This window comes from Oncorhynchus gorbuscha, linkage group LG09 (genome assembly GCF_021184085.1).
Source record: "Oncorhynchus gorbuscha isolate QuinsamMale2020 ecotype Even-year linkage group LG09, OgorEven_v1.0, whole genome shotgun sequence".
Lineage (NCBI taxonomy): Eukaryota > Metazoa > Chordata > Actinopteri > Salmoniformes > Salmonidae > Oncorhynchus > Oncorhynchus gorbuscha.
In genome coordinates, this window is record NC_060181.1 from 64,043,404 (window position 1) to 64,064,317 (window position 20,914).

The 20,914-nt window shown below is 42.2% G+C and overlaps 1 protein-coding gene across 1 annotated transcript in view; it reads left to right on the top strand.

Moving 5' to 3' along the window:
• acvr2aa (activin A receptor type 2Aa) overlaps positions 1–20,914 on the top strand; it is a 48,210-nt gene that overhangs the window by 16,582 nt on the left and 10,714 nt on the right. The window contains 4 exon segments of the mRNA XM_046363099.1: positions 3,815–4,037; positions 5,457–5,547; positions 5,549–5,570; positions 9,622–9,776. Coding sequence (XP_046219055.1) covers positions 3,815–4,037; positions 5,457–5,547; positions 5,549–5,570; positions 9,622–9,776 — 491 coding nt within the window.

The window sequence follows — 20,914 nt, forward strand, 5'->3', positions numbered from 1 at the left end:
AACTATTTGTTATTGGTCTATTAACTTATCTAGTGAATTTATCTAGTGAAATCACCAGGTGGTCCAAAAATGCCATCCAGCCAAACAAGCAGAAATGTTCAAACAGCTCTTACACTAAATGTACATTATCATAACTTTTTCACAGTATTATTCCAACCTCATAGTGTGGAAATATATATAAAAAACAAGGAAATTACATTTTGGACTGCTCTGCCCATTTTAATTTAAGCATGTCAAATGTCATGTATATCTTTGTGTCTAACGATGTATCATGGATAATTTAATTTGGACAAAGATGTTAATGTTTAAAAATATATATATATATATAAAATTAATACTCTCACAAGTGTTTGAATACTGAACGTCTGTTCGGATATACCCGGATATTCGATTAACCGCACCCATCCCTAAGTCAGATGCTATCTTCTTCCCCATAGCAGTGCTGATCTCTGTGAGGATGTCATTCTCATCATTGGTTGAGGCAAAAAAAAATGTGAAGAAATGTTTGGGAATAAGTGTCGAAGATGTCCCATTGTCAGGATCATTAGTGAACAGACTGTAAACACATGGACAAACTGTGACCCCACAGAGGTAGCCTACAGTAAATGGTGTCTGTACTGTATGCCCAGTCCAGCTTGTTCAGCACAAGCAATTGTGGCACTCCAACTCATCCCCGGGCTTGTTTCTTCCTTGGCGCTAACTAGAGGATTGACCGATTATGATTTTTCAACGCCGATACCGATTATTGGAGGACCAAAGCAGCCGATACCAATTAATCGACCGATTGTTTAAAAAAATGATTTTTAATAATGACAATTACAACAATACTGAATGAACACTTATTTTAACTTAATATAATACATCAATAAAATCAATTTAGCCTCAAGTAAATAATGCAAAAACAAAGTGTTGGAGAAGAAAGTAAAAGTGCAATATGTGCCATGTAAGAAAGCTAACGTTTAAGTTCCTTGCTCAGAACATGAGAACATATGAAAGCTGGTGGTTCCTTTTAACATGAGTCTTCAATATTCCCAGGTAAGAAGTTTTAGGTTGTAGATATTATAGGAATTATAGGACTATATCCCTCAATATAATTTGTATTTCATTAACCTTTGACTATTGGATGTTCTTATAGGCACTTTAGTATTGCCAGTGTAACAGTATAGCTTCCGTCCCTCTCCTCGCGCCTCCCTGGGCTCGAACCAGCAACACAACGACAACAGCCACCATCAAAGCAGCGTTACCCATGCAGAGCAAGGGAAACAACCACCCCAAGGCTCAGAACGAGTGAAGTTTGAAACGTTATTAGCGTTTGCTAACTAGCTAGCCATTTCACTTCGGTTACACCAACCTCATCTCGGGAGTTGATAGGCTTGAAGTCATAAACAGCGCAATGCTTGACGCACAACGAAGAGCTGCTGGCAAAACGCACGAAAGTGCTGTTTGAATGAATGTTTACGCACCTGCTTCTGCCTACCACCGCTCAGTCAGATACTTAGATACTTGTATGCTTGTATGCTCAGTCAGATTATATGCAACGCAGGACACACTAGATAACATCTAGTAATATCATCAATCATGTGTAGTTAACTAGTGATTATGATTGATTGTTTTTTATAAAATCAAATCAAATCAAATTTATTTATATAGCCCTTCGTACATCAGCTGATATCTCAAAGTGCTGTACAGAAACCCAGCCTAAAACCCCAAACAGCAAACAATGCAGGTGTAAAAGATACGTTTAATGCTAGCTAGCAACTTACCTTGGCTTATTGCATTCGCATAACAGGCAGTCAGTCTCCTTGTGGAGTGCAACGAGAGAGAGGCAGGTCGTTATTCCGTTGGACTAGTTAACTGTAAGGTTGCAAGATCGGCCCTAATTAAATCGGCCATTCCGATTAATCGTTCGACCTCTAGCGCCAACAGTCTCTTTTACTCAACTTGCCTGACCAGTTTCCAGAACTCTGGCCCCTGGGCTCAGAGCATTCCATGTTTAGCTATCCTATGTTTAGTTGTCCCTCATAATTGATTGTCAGAACAAAACGGCACTGTAGGTCCCGACTCCCTTGTCCCTGGCCCTGTTAGATATGAGCGCGGAATGAAGAGACTAAGAGAAGCCCCTCTGTGTCTCAGGGGGCCCTTGGCTCTACTAACATGTGGCAGGTGACTTCTTTCTTTCTTCTCACTCTCAGGCTCTATCTTCTATGTCTCTTTTCCTGTCTCTTGCTGTGTCCCTGTCTCTGATTCTCTGTCCCTTTCTCTCTGTCTTTCTTTCCGTCTCACTCTCAAAATATCTCTTTGTACTTTTTAAATTATGCATTTCTTCTTTTTAATTAAGGATGTGTGTGTCATTTTACACCCCGAAGACAAAATGTGTTAAGAATAGACTTTACAATAGATTACGTAGGCTAAACAGTAGCATTTTATCCTATCGGAGCTGAATCAAGCCGGCAAGCCTATTTATAGAAAGCTCTCTAAACGGTTAGTTCTCCTATATTTGGCACACGTAGAGATGAGAGAGAAAGACCTTTGCATGTTCATTGGTTTGTGTCAGAGCCTCTCTTCCCTGCCTTAACAAGCAGAAGTGTCACCATTGTCAAACCACACCCACCATATCCTTTTGTTTTCAGTCACTGTTACCACTTGAGGTTTTGTCAGAGTTAACCATAACCACAACCTCATATTGTTGTGGTTTCTTAAACCATATGGCACTCTCAGGCAATGTTTTGAACTTTAAATTCAAAATCCTTTTTCCTGTTGTTTAGATAAGACTCAAGGATTATACTTAAAATATAAATGATTTTTGTCTAGCCTTTTTGGTGTTTGAAATGATATAGTGAATACATTCCTTAAGCAGTAGGGCCTAAATCTTATCCAGGGATGAATCAACCTGTGGTGCCTGGCGCCTCGCAGGTTCATGTTTATATTTTGAGTTCATTGTCATGTCTATGGCTCAGTGAACGAGGATAGGCTGACTATGCGTTACAGTACATTATTGGCAATTGTTTGATTGACTTGTGTGTAGTGTGCTTTGTACAGCTCGGAGCATACTGTCAATAGCTCGGAGCATACTAGCTGCAGACTAGAAGATTTCATGCCTAGGTTACTTCTCAAAATGGATGAGGTGAGGGTGCAGTGGGCTAAATGATTGTCATGTGTTGTGATTCAGTACAGTAAATGACATTCGACTTATTTCAACCCTGCTGATTCGGTTGAAAACGAGACTGTTCTCTCTGAATGGGAATTCTATCCCATTACCCTCCTGGACCTATCAAACATAATCATTAACAAATCATATCACAATCAGCCAAGGCCAGAGATTTTCCCACACAGAATTTGAAGACTGTGTGTGTCAGTTTCTAGAGGCACTCGAGTCATCATCACTGGTTAATTACAGGGCTGTGGTAAGGCTTCACACTGTGGAGGGAGGCTGGCTGATGAGAGATGGCTCTGTTCGTGATCACTGCAGCCCTGGAAGTGGCCTTTAATGCCTCCGTCCTGTAATTGTCCTGCAGTGAGTGGAGAGTTACTTCATCCGTGCATTGCTTCACGAGAGCAATAGATTAGTAGTAGATTAAAAGGACATATGATGTTACACTGTAGACAGGGCTGTCCCAAAATGAACTATGTTGATGTGCAGGACACAGTGGGCTTCTTTTATGTATTCATTCATGTCTGCGGTTTGGTGTTTGAACGCCCTTCAACCGATTCTAACCAAATGATTTATTAACACATTCACCTTACAACAGGAATGCTGTTCGACCTTCACCTCAAAAGTATTTTGATCTAGTGTCTCCATCTCTCTGTTCCTCAGGGGCTATCCTGGGCCGGTCAGAGACGCAGGAGTGTGTCCACTACAACTACAACCCCAACCCTGCTGCCATCCAGGAGAACCGGGGTAACCGCAGTGGCATCGAGACGTGTGCCGGGGAGAAGGACAAGCGGAGACACTGCTTTGCCACCTGGAGGAATGTGTCGGGAACCGTAGATATCGTCAAGCAGGGCTGCTGGCTGGATGATACCAACTGCTATGACAGGTAGGGCCTATTGCATCAGGTCTCTGTGGGGGTGGATTGGATAACATCTGTTACAACACGCCAATGACACACGGGGGAATAACTAAGTGTATCATTGGTGTTTTGCAATGGATGACAAATGTTATCAGTATAAATCAGTGAAGACGACTCTTATAGGCCTATCTAGTACCTCCATTCTGTGTGAGGACTTGGTCGTCCCATGAAGATAATGTGAAAGGTGTCGAATGTGGAGGATGAAAAATCATCATGAACGTGGTTCCTTGCAGGCTAGACATTTTAAAAAAAATGTCAACATTAGCAGTCTCAACTTGTTCTAACAGCTACACTACTGCGATAAACAATTGAGCTTCTTCAGGTAATTTAACATCTGCAGTGTTTTTTTAAAACAATCTAGGCCTAGATGTTTGCATATTGCACATTTGCCCTGAGAGCCAGAACAGACAGATCGAGATGGATGAAATGTTTCCTCACTCAGAGTTATATATATATATATATATATATATATATATATATATATATATATATATACCTGATGTTTAAGTGTAACACTTTAGCACCTCTTCACTTGTGTAAACATGTTATTGCTGTTAAGCTTTGCTCCCCCTCCATTCCACCAAATTGTGATGTTATCTGCCCAGCTATCCATCCAGCATGTCAGCTAGCGTTGCCAGAAACATTCTCTGTCATAGCGTGCGAGAACCCAGGCCCAGAAAGGCCGATTTACATGGCGGGTCTTGTCTTAGCATGCCGATGAACCCTTTTACCTTCCATCTGCAGTAACCAAATCGATGTGTTTTTGAAGTGTGGCATGCTGCCATGTGATTACTCAATGTAGAGCAATGTAGAGCAACAGGTAGCTCCGGCCGTGCGGCAACATACCAACGCGTGTATACTCTCCATGTAAACAACAGCCAAACGTTTTTTTCAAACATCGTTTGGAGTGAATACTGCTCATTTTGTTTCAGCTTGGGTTAATCAGCTTGTTTATCTAGTCAAGGATGTTTAGAGAACGGAGTGTAGCTTTGATATGGTTTAACTGCCATGGAATGTCAGTTTGCCAGTTAAATATAGAATTCATTCTTTTTTTCCTTCGTTTTTTGTTGATTTGACTGAGTTCCAAACGTACGAGGTGAAACACAAAAATACTTGTTTGCAGGAAGTAGCCTTCTGTACCTACAGCAACATGAACTACAACATCATATTTTTACATCCATTACTATTCCTGTAGAGCTCCAGTCTAAAGCTCAAGGACGGTTTCCGAAAGATCATATTTTCCTTAGATATACAATTGTAACCTAAAGAAACAAAATAAGTTGCAAAAATACTTTAGAAAAAGGGAAGGTTTGCTAAGCTATTGGGGCCTGAAGGGACCAACATTTTGCTACATTGTTATGACAGCATTGTCTCTCTCTTTTCCAGAACTGAATGTGTGGAGACGAAGGAAAGTCCAGATGTGTTCTTCTGCTGCTGTGAAGGAAACATGTGCAACCAAAAGTTATTCTACACCCCCCGACAACACACAAGCTGTTCAGAGTAAGTTGTGTGTGCGTATGCTTGTGTTTCTGTATGTAGTAACACCATATCAACTGAAAAATATGTTATGCTCAAATCTGACGTCCTTGCCTTTGTCCGAAGCGTGACCTTTTTGCTTTTGTTACGACATGAAACAAAATAAATAACACAATATGTTAGTCATCTTTATTCTCTCACATTACATAACGCTGATGCTCTGCATAACCGCTCTGCTTCGTCAAATCTGCTCCATATTCCGGGAAGTGTGCAGCGTGATGTGGTGTTCCTAGTTCCAGTGAGTGTGCAGTGAACTCCGGCATGTGCCATGGTGTGTCTGACCGTATCCTGTGTGGCTTCCTGTGTGTCATTCATCAGGGATTGCTGTATCTTTAAGATTAAAAGGGGATGATCTGTCCTCCTTATCCCCGTTGAGCTAACGGGCCTCACTGCTAAACAACCTCTTAGCAGGAGGAAGAATGCAGTGACTCAGAGGAGGTGTAGCTAGCTGGGTCTGGGCACACTGACATCAGCTTCCTCCATTGGTGCTGCTCGCTCTGCCAAGCAACAATCCTTCCTGGAAATCAATCTACATTCTTCCCGTAATTGTTGATTTAAAAAAAAAAAGATATATACTAATCTGAGCACATCCTCAAAGAATGCAGAATAGAAACATCTAATCAGACATCTCTTAATGTTCCTTGGTTCTGGAATTTCTTGGTCCTGGCAAAACATGTTTTTTATTACCACATCCTCAGTTGAGTATAAAGAACAATCTAATCAGTGATCAGAAATGCCTTAATGTTGTGGTTGGGTTACTCCTTTTCCTCTTGTGCTATTGTTGCTCAACAATTAACAGAATTGCCCTTTTCAGAATAGTCATATTAATTCATGGGGAAAACATTTGTGTGTTCTTGCATTGGAGTCAGATAGAGGTTATATAATAGCTACACTCACTGGTCATTTTATTAGGTACACCCATCTAGTACCGGGTCGGACTACAGAACAGCCTGAATTCTTTGGGTTGTGGCGTTCAGTAGTTGCTCAATTGGTGTCAAGGGACCTAACATGTGCCAGGAAAACATTCCCCACACCAGTACACCACCATTACCAGCCCGTACCATTGATACCAGGCTGGATGGGTCCATATGTGCTGCTTACCCCAAATCTTGACTCTGCCATCAGCATGACGCAAAAGGAACCAGACTTTGTTGGAACATGTTTTTCCAATCCTCAATTGTCCAGTTTTGGTGATCACATGCCCACTGGAGCCGCTTCTTCTTGGTTTTAGCTGACAGGAGTGGAACCTGGTGTCTGCTGCAATAGCCCATCTGTGACAAGGATCGAGGAGTTGTGCATTCTGAGATGCCGTTCTGCACACCACTGTTGTACTGTACCATTAATTGTCTGTTTGTGGGCCCGCCTGTGAGCTTGCACGGTTCATGCCATTCTTCTTCGACCTCTCTCATCAACCAGCTGTTTTCGCCTACCTGACCGCTGCGGACTGGATGGTTTTTATTTGTCGCTCCATTCTTCGTGAAAAGCCCAGGAGGGTGGCCGCTTGGCAGGTGCGCCGGATCAAGTATTCTGAAATACTGGCTCCGGCGCGCCTGGCACCGACTATCATACCACACTCAAAGTCGCTTAGGTCACTAATTTTGCCCATTCGAACAGTAGCTGAATGCCTGTCTGCCTGCTTTATATAGCAAACCACGGCCACGTGACTCAATGTCGGTAGTAGCAGTGCATTTTCATGAATGGGGTGGAGTACCTAATAAACTGGCCACTGATTGTATATTAAAGCTTTGGGTGGGGAGATGGGCTCTACTACAGTACATTAGGCATGTCTTTCTCCCTCTGCTTATTCAACTAAACACGTACGTATTTGCAGCAGTGACTAACTAGATGTGGAATTCCCTGGATATTTGGAATTAAAAGCTCGGTCGGAGCCTTACTATCATATTGAGCATGAGGCTCTGCACATGCTCACAGCTGCTTTTTTTAACCTAACCTCTCTGGGGATGAACCATGCAGGAGTGAATAGAAAGAGGGAGAGAACGGGAGAGAGCTTGACCTTCTGACCAGAGCGGCTCCATGCCTGAGTGGCGTGTACAGTGTGGTGATCCTATTGCCCTGGGGGCGAGGTGTGGGCGTGGAGAGCAGGGAGCACGCAGCAGGCAAGAGGAGGCATGTTGGAGAGTGGGGGGGGGGTTGGGTCTGATGTATTTTTCAGCTCAAAGAGGCTAATCCGGGTTCTTATCCCACTTGCAGCTAAAGTGGAGCACTGGGCAGAGAGCTGGGAGAGGGGGAGGGGAGCAATGTGTATAGAGGGGGAGGGGCATGGCAAGGGGGGGTTGTGGCAGGCAGGCAACAGCAGCATCACAAACATTGCCCCCTCTTTAACCACGCAATGTTACTGCCTGTTGCCAGTTCAGCTGAGGTCCCCCACATAGAGCAGTAACGATACACACATACACACACAGGATTTCACGCTGGCAGGCGAGGGAAGGGGTATCCACCGCAGCGGTGAAACGAGTCCGTGTTGAGATTACTGGAGCTGCTGCTTTGGCAACGAGTCACAATCAAATCTTATCTCTCTTTCATGAAGCCCTGTAAAGGGACTGTGCCAGGATGGGTGCCTGCGAACCAAACAGGCTTTAGACAGATACACTAACTCACTCAATCACCAAGCCTGTGGCTCCACAGTTAACAGGGCTACAAGATTAAAGCTAGTTTTTACTGAATCGTTAGGGATCAAATCATCGGACTTCAGAGTATGCTCTCTGTGGTCAGGTTTCGTGTGTGTGTGTGTGTGTGTGTGTTTGTTTAACTATTCTTGTGAATACCGGAAGTCCTCACAAGGATAGTAAAGCAAGGATAATTCGGACAAGTGGGGACATTTGGCCGGTCCCCACGAGGAAAAATTATATTTTAGACTTAGGTTTAGGTTACAATTAGGGTTAGACTTAAAGTTAGGGGTTACGGTTAGGAGTAAGGGTTAGGTATAGTTTTATGGGTTTGCTGTTTGCGATTAGGTTAGGTTAAGGTTAAGGTTAGGGAAAATAGGATTTTGGCTGGGAATCAATTATTTGGTCCCTACAAGGATAGCAATACAAAACAGTGTGTGTGTGTGTGTGTGTGTGTGTGTGTGTGTGTGTGTGTGTGTGTGTGTGTGTGTGTGTGTGTGTGTGTGTGTGTGTGTGTGTGTGTGTGTGTGTGTGTGTGTGTGTGTGTGTGTGTGTGTGTGTGTGTGTGTGTGTGTGTGTGTGTTAGAGCTGGGCGATATGGACAAAGCCCATATCAAGATAAATTGACTGAATTATCACAATGAAACATTAAGTTTATAACGATGTACACCAAAGTTATTTTGTTTTATTACATTACCCTTTAAACTACTACTATTACTTTGAATGTTGTAGCTATCAATTGTCCCATTAACAAGCACCCATATTAGCAAACGTATTTCATTTCAATCATTTCTCTAGTAGGTTATTTTTCTTAATGAACAATTTCAGCACTATGTCCACGATAAATGGTCGGTTTGGTCAGTTTATCATTCCAGCTCTAGTGTGTGTGTGTGTGTGTGTGTGTGTGTGTGTGTGTGTGTGTGTGTGTGTGTGTGTGTGTGTGTGTGTGTGTGTGTGTGTGTGTGTGTGTGTGTGTGTGTGTGTGTGTGTGTGTGTGTGTGTGTGTTTTTGTGTGCGCATGTGTGTGTGACTGAGAGCGAGATATCCTCTTGATTTAACCGTCACACTCATTGACACTAAGCCCAGATAGATTTGGCTGATTCCCAGCCCCAGAGAGACCCAGCTAGAAATGCATTTTATAAAAATGACATCAGCCAGCTAGAGTTGAGCCCATATCAGCCCTACATTATGAACACGGAGACCGCAACACATAACCCATTTTGTTTTTCACATTCTTGGCAAAGTTATTAACAAAATGCACTTTCAGCTCTCCTTGATTTTGAGTACATCCTACAATAGTCCTTTTGTCCAGGCGTAATCTAGATTGATCTCATTTTACTCTCTCTGTCTTTCTTTCACTCTCTTTCCCACGCCCTTTCCCTCCATAGCAACGTCGAACCCGGTTACGCCGAAGCCTCCTCTCTTTACCACCCTGATGTACTCGTTGGTGCCCATCATAGGCCTCACTGCAATCATCCTCTTCTCCTTCTGGATGTACCGCAATCACAAATTGGCATACCCGCCAGTCCTGGTGCCCACACAGGTAAGAAAATACACAGCACTAATGTACAAAACCCTCTTTAGTTGCAAAAACTGTTGTAGCTAGCTATGCAATGACTATTTGATAGACTAGCTACTGTATATCAATGAGAGTTGTTCTCATTTGAGTTCCCCTGTAGCTAGCATTTGATCTATGTTGGCTGGATGGCGGAAGCAAGGTATTCCAAGTGTCCACAGATATACCACTGTAGACGCAACACCTCTTTGTTTTGACTGTGGCCCGCTTTGTTGATAAACGTTTTTTTTCTCCATCATGACTAAAGTTTGTGAGAGCAATACTATGACTTTCAAATCACCTGTATGACACAGATCAGTTGCTATGAGTTGTATTTGTACTTGAGCTTGTGCTGTTGGTATCCTGAGAGTCTGTATTTGGCAACTGTGCTCATGTTCTCTTTTTTTCCCCCCTCCATCCCTTTTTTGGAAAATTTTCTGAGAAATTACACCTTTTCAGGAAATGTAGTTCCCTTGCTTTGATGGGACAGAAAGTTTACGTGATCTATCTGCCATTGACACACACACACACGAATGCTCACAAAGTAGCATGTGAAATCTCCATGAAAGCCTGGCTGTGCCAAAGCTAAGGCTCCGAATACTTGGCAGTTTGGCAGAAATGTTAGTACATGACGCACTCAAAGAAGTGAATTCTAATAACATAAGTCTATTATAATGTCTTCCATTGCCTCAACTAGCATCCAAAATCAGTGAACACAATGATTTCTGAAAAAAGGTCGATGCTCTTTCTTTACAGTATAGTACCTCTACCTTCTTGGAAGTGATAGGGATGCATAAAAGTATGGACACCTTTCACACATAGTCAGCTTTTTGGCATCAAGCCAGTGAAGCCATTCAAGTAGGCCACTGTATTCTGCTCATGTTGGAGTTAGTGGGGGCTGTGAAGTGGATGTGAGAAACCATGCTGTTTTTTATGTTCTGCTATCATCTTTATTTACCCAGCAGTGTTGTGGCTGTCTGTGTTCGATGTGTCCTTTCAGATTTGACTGAGGCTGTGCCACAGCTGCAACAGCAACAGGCTCAAGTTAAAGGACAACTCTGCCACTTTTAACACGTGGGTTGTTATTATGATGTATTTAGTGATGTCCTGCACAGTTTTAGTGTAATTTTCTGTTTTCATGACTGTTTAGTGATTAGCAAAACAGGAAATTGCTTCTCTGTTACGTTTTCAAGTAGGAGCTGACTAATACAAGAAGTTATGGACAGTCATTTTCAGCGATATATGTAACCCGTCTGTAGTTTTCTGATCATACTGGAACTCCCTGCTCTATGTTGCTCTGGTTGTCTGTCTAATAACATCTGTAAATATTTTTAAATAGACGGTCAAGAACCTATAGAATGATACTCTACATATACAAAAGTATGTGGACACCCCTTCGAATTAGTGGATTCGGCTATTTCAGCCACACCTGTTGCTGCCAGGTGTATAAAATCGAGCATACCGCCATGCAATCTCAATAGACAAATATTGGCAGTACAGGGCCTTGCTGTAGAGCTCAGTGAGACTTTCAACATGGCACTGTCATAGGATGTCAATTTCTGCCCTGCTCGAGCTGCCCCAATCAACTGAAAGTGTTGTTATTGTGAAGTGGAAACGTCTAGGAGCAACACCGACTCAGCAGCAAAGTGGTAGGCCTCACAAGTTCACAGAATGGGACTGGCGAGTGCAGAAGCGCAAAGTGCATACAAATCGTGTGTCCTCGGTTGCCACACTCACTGTCGAGTTCCAAACTGCCTCTGGAGGCAACATCAGCACAAGAACTGTTCGTCGGGAGCTTCATGAAATGGGTTTCCATGGCAGAGCAGCCTAAGATCACCATGCGCAATGCCTAGCGTCAGTGGTGTAAAGCTCACCGCCATTGGACTCTGAAGCAGTAGAAACGCGTTCGCTGGAGTAATGAATTACGCTTCACTATCTGGCAGGCCGACGGACAAATCTGGGTTTGGTGGATGCCAGGAGAACGCTACCTGCCCCAATGCATAGTGCCCACTGTAAATTTTGGGGAAGGTCATTTCCTGTTTCAGCATGACAATTCCCCCGTGCACAAGTGAGGTCCGTGCAGAAATGGGTTGTCGAGATCAATGTCGAAGAACTTTACTGGCCTGCACAGAGCCCAGTGAACACAAGGATAACGCTTTTTCTTTACAGTATAGTACCATACCAATCGCCCAACATTAGCGCCTGACCTCACTAATGCTCGTGGCTGAATGGAAGCAAGTCCTCGCAGCAATGTTCCAACATCTAGTGGAAAGCCTTTCCAGAAGAGTGGAGGCTGTTATAGCAGCAAAAGGGGGACCGACTCCATATTAATGCTCATGATTTTGGAATTAAATGTTTGACAAGCAAGTGTCCACATACTTTGGGTCATGTAGTGTATTTATAGTCAGCCTATTCCAATATTTTTCTGTTGTTCAAGACTCAAACTCCCATGATTCCATTCTACAAAACTATTCCCACAATCACCGACTGAAATTGCAGCTCCAGCAGCCATTGTGCCCTTTCCAAATGTGTTCTAATTGAATTACTTGTAAACGTCATACTTTTTAATAGTTCCAATAGGGCTCCAGTGTTGGATGGTAGCTTGGTCACTGAGGCTGTATTTGTCTGTTAGCGTAGAAAACACTTTAGCTACTTAGCTAGCTAGCTTTGCTGCACTCCCGAGTGGTGCAGTGGTCTAAGGCACTGCATCTCAGTGCTAGAGGCGTCATTTCAGACCCTGGTTCAATTCAAGGTTCTATCACAACCAGCCATGATAGGTCAGCGCACATTTTGCCCAGTGTCGCTAGGGTTAACAGATTAAGATTAAACTGTTATTTTGGATGCAGCAGTCAGGCTAGCTTGCATTCTAACTAGTTGAAGTTACTCTGTGTTATGGTGGGCGTAGCTAGCTAGTCAGAATCAACATAAAATGATATTGCAGTTTTTTGGTGACAATGACATGGACATATATTCAGCACGGCATTTATGCATGCATTATAATATATTTTCAACCCAAAAATAATGTGAAATGTACTTATATTTTATGATATAAGCAATATATTTAGACTAAACTTTCTTCTGGGCTTGATAGCCAGCTAGCTAAGTGGCTGACTAAGCTGAGCATTGCTTCATGGGTGACAAAATGCACCCTGGGAATCGTAGTATGCTGTAGACGAGGGCAGTACAGAAGCTTCAAAATGACAAAAAATAGGAATCGTGCAGTATGACTAACAAAAACTATAAAACATCAAAATGTGCATTAAATAGTAATGTATATACAGTATACTAACAGCATAATAACTGGTTATAAAGTGGCAGAGTTGTCCTTTACAGTTATGCCCATTTCCGTAAGTCAGAGGTCACATTGACACCTTCTGAGGTTCCTGGGGCGAGGGGCCCTCAACCTCTCTTTACAATGAGCCCGACTTCTCTGACAATGGAACATCAAGGCTGCTTTTAGAACCACCAAGCCCACTTCATGGGTTTTTATAATAGTCAGAAGACACAGATGGACATGCTGTACATGAGATACTATCTATCTTGGTATGAGTGTACAGTGTATCTGGTTAGGCCTCCCTATGATGTGATGTTTCTCAGTATGGCCTGGCCGTTCTATGCAAGTACAGTACCTGATAATCATTGGGGTTTAAAGTGTGTGTGTGTGTGTGTGTGTGTGTGTGTGTGTGTGTGTGTGTGTGTGTGTGTGTGTGTGTGTGTGTGTGTGTGTGTGTGTGTGTGTGTGTGTGTGTGTGTGTGTGTGTGTGTGTGTGTGTGTGTGTGTGTGTGTGTGTGTGGTCCTCGCCCACTCATCATCACCCGCACCACAGCACAGAACACTGAGTACAGGAAAGCGTTCGCTCCTTCGGAGAGGAGAGGGGGAGGGTTGGATTAATAATGCATGCTCTCGCTCTCTTTTCTTTCCTCCCTCACTCTCTCCCTCTGCCCGCTCACTCCGCTCTCTTCATCTCTACACCCCCCCGGTTATAAAAAGGCTTGCTGCACGCAGGTCAATGAGACATGCCTGAATTTGATCAATAACAAGCCATGTTTTCGTTAATGCTGGCTTCCCACACCCATACTGCAGCTCTCTCTTATCTACTGGACCATCTACACCAAGCAGGAGTCATATATATATATATATAGCTGCACATGAAGTGCTTTTCATGCCATGCATTCTTCCCCAACAAGTTGAGCTATGCATTTACACTATTCATGCTGGTCCATTACCATATATCACATCGATTGCACAGCAGCGACAAAGGAGAACCATGGTAAAGATTAACACTAAATCTCTGCATTGCGTGCACTATCGACTAGCTGAATGCTCACACACACAGTCTTGTTTAACTAACCTTGCGGGGACACAATTCATAACCATTCTAAATTCTATTTTCCCTATCCCTAACCCAAACCTCAAAACCATTCCTTAACCCTAAACCTAACTCTAACCCTAAAACTAACCATAACTCCTGTTGTGTCTGGACTATCATTAAATGTGAAGACTGTATATTATCAAATCAATTATCTAGGTTTAATTATTACGCGATTAACCTTTTTGGGATAGGGGGCAGCATTTTCACTTTTGGATGAATAGTGTGCCCAGAGTGAATTGCCTCCTACAATGTCCCAGATGCTAATATATGCATATTATTATTAGTATTGGATAGAAAACACTATGAAGTTTATAAAACTGTTTGAATGATGTCTGTGGGTATAACAGAACTCTTATGGCAGGCGAAAACCTGAGAAAAATCCAACCAGGAAGTGGGATATCTGACGTTTGTAGTTTTTCAAAGCTTGGCCTACCGAATACACAGTGTCTATGGAGTCAAGTTGCACTTCCTACGACCTCCACTAGATGTCAACCGTCTTCAGAAACTGGTTTGAGGATTCTACTATAAAGGAGGGGCTCTTGCAGAGTGTCTCAGGCTCGTGATGCGCGCTCCCGACAGAGTTAGCTTTTGTTCCAGTGCTTTTCTTCAGACATAGGAATTCTCCGGTTGGAACATTATTGATGTTTTATGTTAAAAACATCCTAAAGATTGATTCCATACATCATTTGACTTATTTCTTTCGACCTGTAACGGAACTTTTCGAGTTTTTGTCTGGACGAAGTGCTTGCGCGTCATGAAGATGGATTACTGGTCTGAACACGCTAACAACAAGTGGCTATTTGGACATAAATTATGGACTTTATGGAACAAATTAGTCATTTATTGTCAAACTGGGATTCCTGGGAGTGCCTTCTGATGAAGATCATCAAAGGTAAGTGAATATTTATATCTTTATATCTAACTTCTGTTGACTCCAAAATGGCGGATATCTCTCTGGCTGAATTGGGCTCTGAGCGCCGTTCTCAGATTATGCTTTTGCAGAAGAAAAAAAATGAAATTTGACACAGCGGTTGCATGAAGGAGAAGTCTATCTTTAATTCTGTGAATAACAATTGTATCTTTTATCAATGTTTATTATGAGTATTTCTGCAAAATCACCGGATGTTTTGGAATCAAAACATTACTGCACGTAACGTGCCAATGTAAACTGAGATTTTTGGATATAAATATGCACATTATCGAACAAAACATACATGTATTGTGTAACATGATGTCCTATGAGTGTCATCTGATGAAGATCATCAAAGGTTAGTGATTCATTTGATCTATATTTCTGCATTTTGTGACTCCTATCTTTGGCTGGGAAAATGGCTGTGTTTTTTTTGACTTGGCTATGACCTAACATAATCATATGTTGTGCTTTTGCTGTAAAGCATTTTTTAAATTGGACACGATGGGTAGATTAACAAGATGTTTATCTTTCAATTGCTGTATTGGACTTGTTAACCTGTCTAGGACTGGGGTTCTGCAACAGTGGAAAGTGCAGGGCGTCAAATTCAAAACAACAAAAATCTCATAATTAAAATTCCTCAACCATACAAGTGTTTTATACCATTTAAAAAATAAAATTATCGTTAATCCAGCCACAATGTCACCACCAAGCCACAGAATAAACACAGCCATTTTTTCCAGCCAAAGAGAGGAGTCACAAGTAGTTCTAAAACATGCAGTGATCGTGCAGAAAGCCACATTAATGTACAGAAATACTCATAATAAACATTGATAAAGATACAACTGTTATTTAGATAAACTTCTCCTTAATGCAACCACTGTGTCAGATTAAAAAAAAAAAAACTTTACGGAGAAAGCAAACCATGCAATAATCTGAGTACAGCCTTTAGACAACAAAGCAGCCAAAAACATACCGCCATATTGGGTAGTCAACATTACTCAGAAATAGCATTTTAAATATTCACTTACCTTTGATGATCTTCATCAGAATGCACTCCCAGGAATCCCAGGTCCACCATAAATGTTTGATTTGTTCGATAATGTCCATCAGTTATGTCCAGATATCTTCTTTTGTTAGGGCGTTTGGTAAACTAATCCAAAAGCGTGTTCAGGTCGCGCCGAACGTCGAACGAAAAGTTCCGCTATAGCCCGTAGAAACATGCCAAACTATGTATGGAATCAATCTTTATGATGTTTTTAACATAAAACTTCATTAATGTTCCAACCGGACAATTCCTTTGTCTGTACAAATGAATTGGAACGTAGCTACCTTTCACGTGAGCCCGCCAGACCGAGGCTGTGGCACTCTGCCAGACCAATCACTCAAAGAGCCCTTATGAGTCCCTCCTTTAGAGTAAAATCCTCAAAACAGCTTCTAAATACTGTTGACATCTAGTGGAAGCCTTGGGAAGTGAAACATAACTAATATCACCCTGTATCTTCAATGGGGGCTGAGTTGAAAAACTACAAACCTCAGATTTCCCACTTCCTGGTTGGATTCTTTCTCAGGTTTTTGCCTGCCATATGAGTTATGCTATACTCACAGACATCATTCACACAGTTTTAGAAACTTCAGAGTGTTTTCTATCCAATACTACTAATAATAATATGCATATATTAGCATCTGGGACAGAGTAGGAGTCAGTTCACTCTGGGCACGCTATTCATCCAAAAGTGAAAATGCTGCCCTCTATCCCAAAAAGGTTCATGTGTGAAAGTTACATATTTCTAACAAATATTTTTGAATTTCGCACGCTGCCTTTTCAGCTGAACTTTGTCGAGGGGTTCCGCTAGCTGGAAACGCCTACGCAAGAAAGATTAATGTGTGAAAGTGACATATTTCAAAAAAATATTTTTGAATTTCGCACCCTGCCTTTTCAGTGGAATGTTGTCGAGGGGTTCCGCTAGCAGAACGCCTGCCCTGGAAAGGTTAAACTAATCATGTAAATATTAACTAGGAAGTCGGGTCACCACGGGAAAATGTTTAGCATTAGAGTTGTAATTTCCCGGAATATAATTCTTCAGATATTTTAATATCTTATCAATTAGTCTTCCATTAATGATTATTAATTGCCTCATCAATTCTCATTACTGAACGTCACAAACCCTTGGATATCTGCATGAACCCTAGTTAAAATCATGAATCAAAGATATACAAATTGGTTTAATTATTTATTTACTAACTAACTAAATAAATAAATAATCACACAGAATTACATAACAAGCAAACAGTAGATATTGGTTACTAACAATGATAGAAAAGACTCTAGTGGGCTAAGCCGATATGACGGCTTGGTAGACAAAGGAAAGGGGTGGGGACTGAGAAAGAGTGGGAAAGACAAGATGGATTCACTACACATAGTGGATAATTATAATCATTGAAATGCTAATCCTTTGCACATGAACGGCCGCTCATTCGAGAATAATTGCAATGTATATATTTTTGCCCGTATGCCGTTTTTGTCTCTCCGTTGAAAACACTTGATCATCCTGTAGAGTTCATCAGAGTCTCTGGTTAACTTTCTCAGAAGTCACAATATATTTCGTGGTTATAGGTGGTTAGAATGGATACTTCAGAGTACCATTTGGAAATGTTATCATAGAATAGATGCTTCGGCGGTTGTCGGTATTCTCGTTCTAGACTTCTAGCTGCAGACTAGAAATTATACGTCTAAGATTTGCTCTTATTCTGTAGTGATCGATAGTCTATGAGTTTAACCGTTTTCAGCCGTGTAGCCAAAACTACAGCTGTATGGTCTCTGTGGCCTATAGAATTGTAGCCATTCCAACGTGGGGACTCCTGTCCCGGCGTTCTCTGACTTGTTCTTTGGTAGAGTTGTAGTTTAAACCATTTCACACACCAACGTCACCCGGCATGTTTTGGTCTGGTGTGAATTTTGTCAGGATTGGATTTTATACACTTCAGAGAAAAGGGCGGTCCATGATGCCGACTTAATGTCTATGCTCACGTGGTTGTGGTTACTGACTAGGTTAACTTTGTATGAAAACCCATATTTTCTCATTTAGAAGGTTAACATTACATCTTTTCACAAATAGTTTCATGTTGATTCACTTATGTTTCACAATATTTAGATGTAAACCTGACAGCTGGGAAATGTATCCTTTAAGAGATACAGTTGTGTGTTTCCCGTCCTTCATGAGATCACCAAATGAAACACACTCGTCATGACTGTCCCTTAAGTGTCCACGGACCATTCCCACATTCTCAAAAAGTAGAAATATTGTTTAATATTGTTCCCCCACTTTGGTGATTAGGAGTTTTGAACTAAGAGAAGCTCTTTGTTCTGTTAGACTCTCTCCCTCAATACTGCATGGCAGTTTCTACCAGGTATTTATGACCTGTCGTAAAGTCATAAAACTGTGGAGAGAGAGGGGGGGCTACGATCCTCCCCCCAGGGCAAGTCATGACACTCCTAAACCTAATTCTAACACAATTATAACCCCTAGAAAATAACATTTGACCTTGTAGGACTAACAAAATGTCCCCAGTTGATCACATTTTTGTTTGTTTACTATTCTTGGACACACACACACACACTGATTGGTCACTCCTTTGGTTTGCTGTTTGGCCAGGGCTCAACCTCCATTCCCGGAGTGCAATGTGATCCGAGAGGAAAAGAGCGGGATAAGAGAGGAGAGGAATGCTTGTTCATTATTCATCAGCCTTCTAAAGGCACCCTCTGAGTAAGCATGTCCTTCAGCGGAGAGGGAGAGGAGAGAGGGCGCAAGGGCTTTTAACCCTACTTAATGTCCTTCCAACACTTGCTTTCTCTCCACTACCAAGGTCTCACTGAAGTGACAGACAGACAAATCAAGCAGAGTGCACCTGTCTTGTCGTATTTCGCTTACTGCCACCTGGGACCTTTTAAGTCCTTGGTCAGCTTTATTTCACAGGCGTTACCATTGCTTGGAATTTTATTTTATACTCTTATTTATACTCTAGTCTTGACTCTCTGACATTCTCATGAGCTTTATGTCTTGTGCAGGCTCTTACGTGCTTGCACACACATACACATGCATCACTTGCTCGCTCACTCACACACTTACTGAGTCATACACACTCACTCAAATTCATTTACATGCTACAGTAGCATTTAGCTGCAGCAGTGCTGCCAGGGGTGTGTGTTTGTGCACATTTGCGTGCGCATGCTCATGTGCTTGTGAGAACAGTGTGTGCTCGCTTGGCGGTGTGTCAGGGGAGGGAAGGGACCAGAAGCGTAATCACACTCTCTAACAGCCATTGCGAATTCTGGGGGAATTGTTGGCAGCCACTGAAATGCTTACCGTCAACTTGTCATTTTTATAGCATCCTGGGGCTGAACACTCTGTCATATGCACACATAGCTGGGCTTGAAAACCTGGAGTTAGCAGTAGCCTATCTCTTCACACACACGCTAAACGTAGTGCCATTGTGACACACACCATTAGTATGTATGATTTACCCCGTGAGTACTGTTACTCACTCACTTCACCCCTATTGCCTTAGCCGTGAGTACTGTTACTTACTCACTTCATCCCTATTGCCTTAGCCATGAGTACTGTTACTCATTCACTTCACCCCTATTGCCTTAGCCGTGAGTACTGTTACTCACTCACTTCACCCCTATTGCCTTAGCCGTGAGTACTGTTACTCACTCACTTCACCCTTATTGCCTTAGCCGTGAGTACTGTCACTCACTCACTTCACCCCTATTGCCTTAGCCGTGAGTACTGTTACAAATCAAATCAAATCAAATCAAATTGATTTATATAGCCCTTCGTACATCAGCTGATATCTCAAAGTGCTGTACAGAAACCCAGCCTAAAACCCCAAACAGCAAGCAATGCAGGTGTAGAAGCACCTGGTGTGAGTTACTCACTCACTTCACCATTATTGCCTTAGCCGTGAGTACTATTAGTCACTCACTTCACCCCTATTGCCTTAGCCATGAGTACTGTTAGTCACTCACTTCGCCCCTATTGCCTTTAGCCAGTTGTGTGTGAATGGTGTAGGAATGAATTGGCTGGCGCTTCAATATGATGGTTTTGTAACGGGGTGTAAAGTAAAGAGAAATAGAAAGCTTTCTCAGGCAGACAGGCGGCCTAATGGACTCTCAGATGCTGTCGTGACTTGAAAACTTGGCTGCAGGTGAGCAGTGGAACTCAACGGTTGACTGGTTACTCATTCCAGATGTTGCTTTGTAAAAATGGCCCACTCCTGTTGTTCGCCTCCACAGCTTCCAGTGAACTGAATTGAGGTCAGTTGAAGGCATGGTTGACTCCCAGGACAAACCATGGTGTCCCTGATCCTAGGTCAGGTCATAACAAGGAGAGGAGTGGTGTTATATCCTTGGTCCATAGGTCATCAGCTCAATTGTCATTTATTTTGCCACTCTCTGTGCATCCATGTCTCTCATGCTGGAAATGTTGTTTTCTTTCCTTAACTAGCACGCCTTTCATATTATGATAGAGGTAAGAGAAGTCTCTCTCATTCAGCAATTGGCTACAATCTGTTCACTGAGGACTGTTTATTGGTTGGATTTGTTTTTGCATCTCTTATGAATATGATTTATCATATCCCTCAAGCCTGAGCCTGCCACCTCCTCAAATAAACTATCCATTTCTATTTCAGTTGTAACGGAGCACTGTATTTTACTTTCCTTAATGGTGTTTTATAGTGCACGGATATATGTTAAATCCACTGTCCTGCTTGGGATTCTGCAGCAGAGTCGAAGTGCATGGACCGATGCCTCAGTGGTTGGAACGCAAGAGACCGAGCAT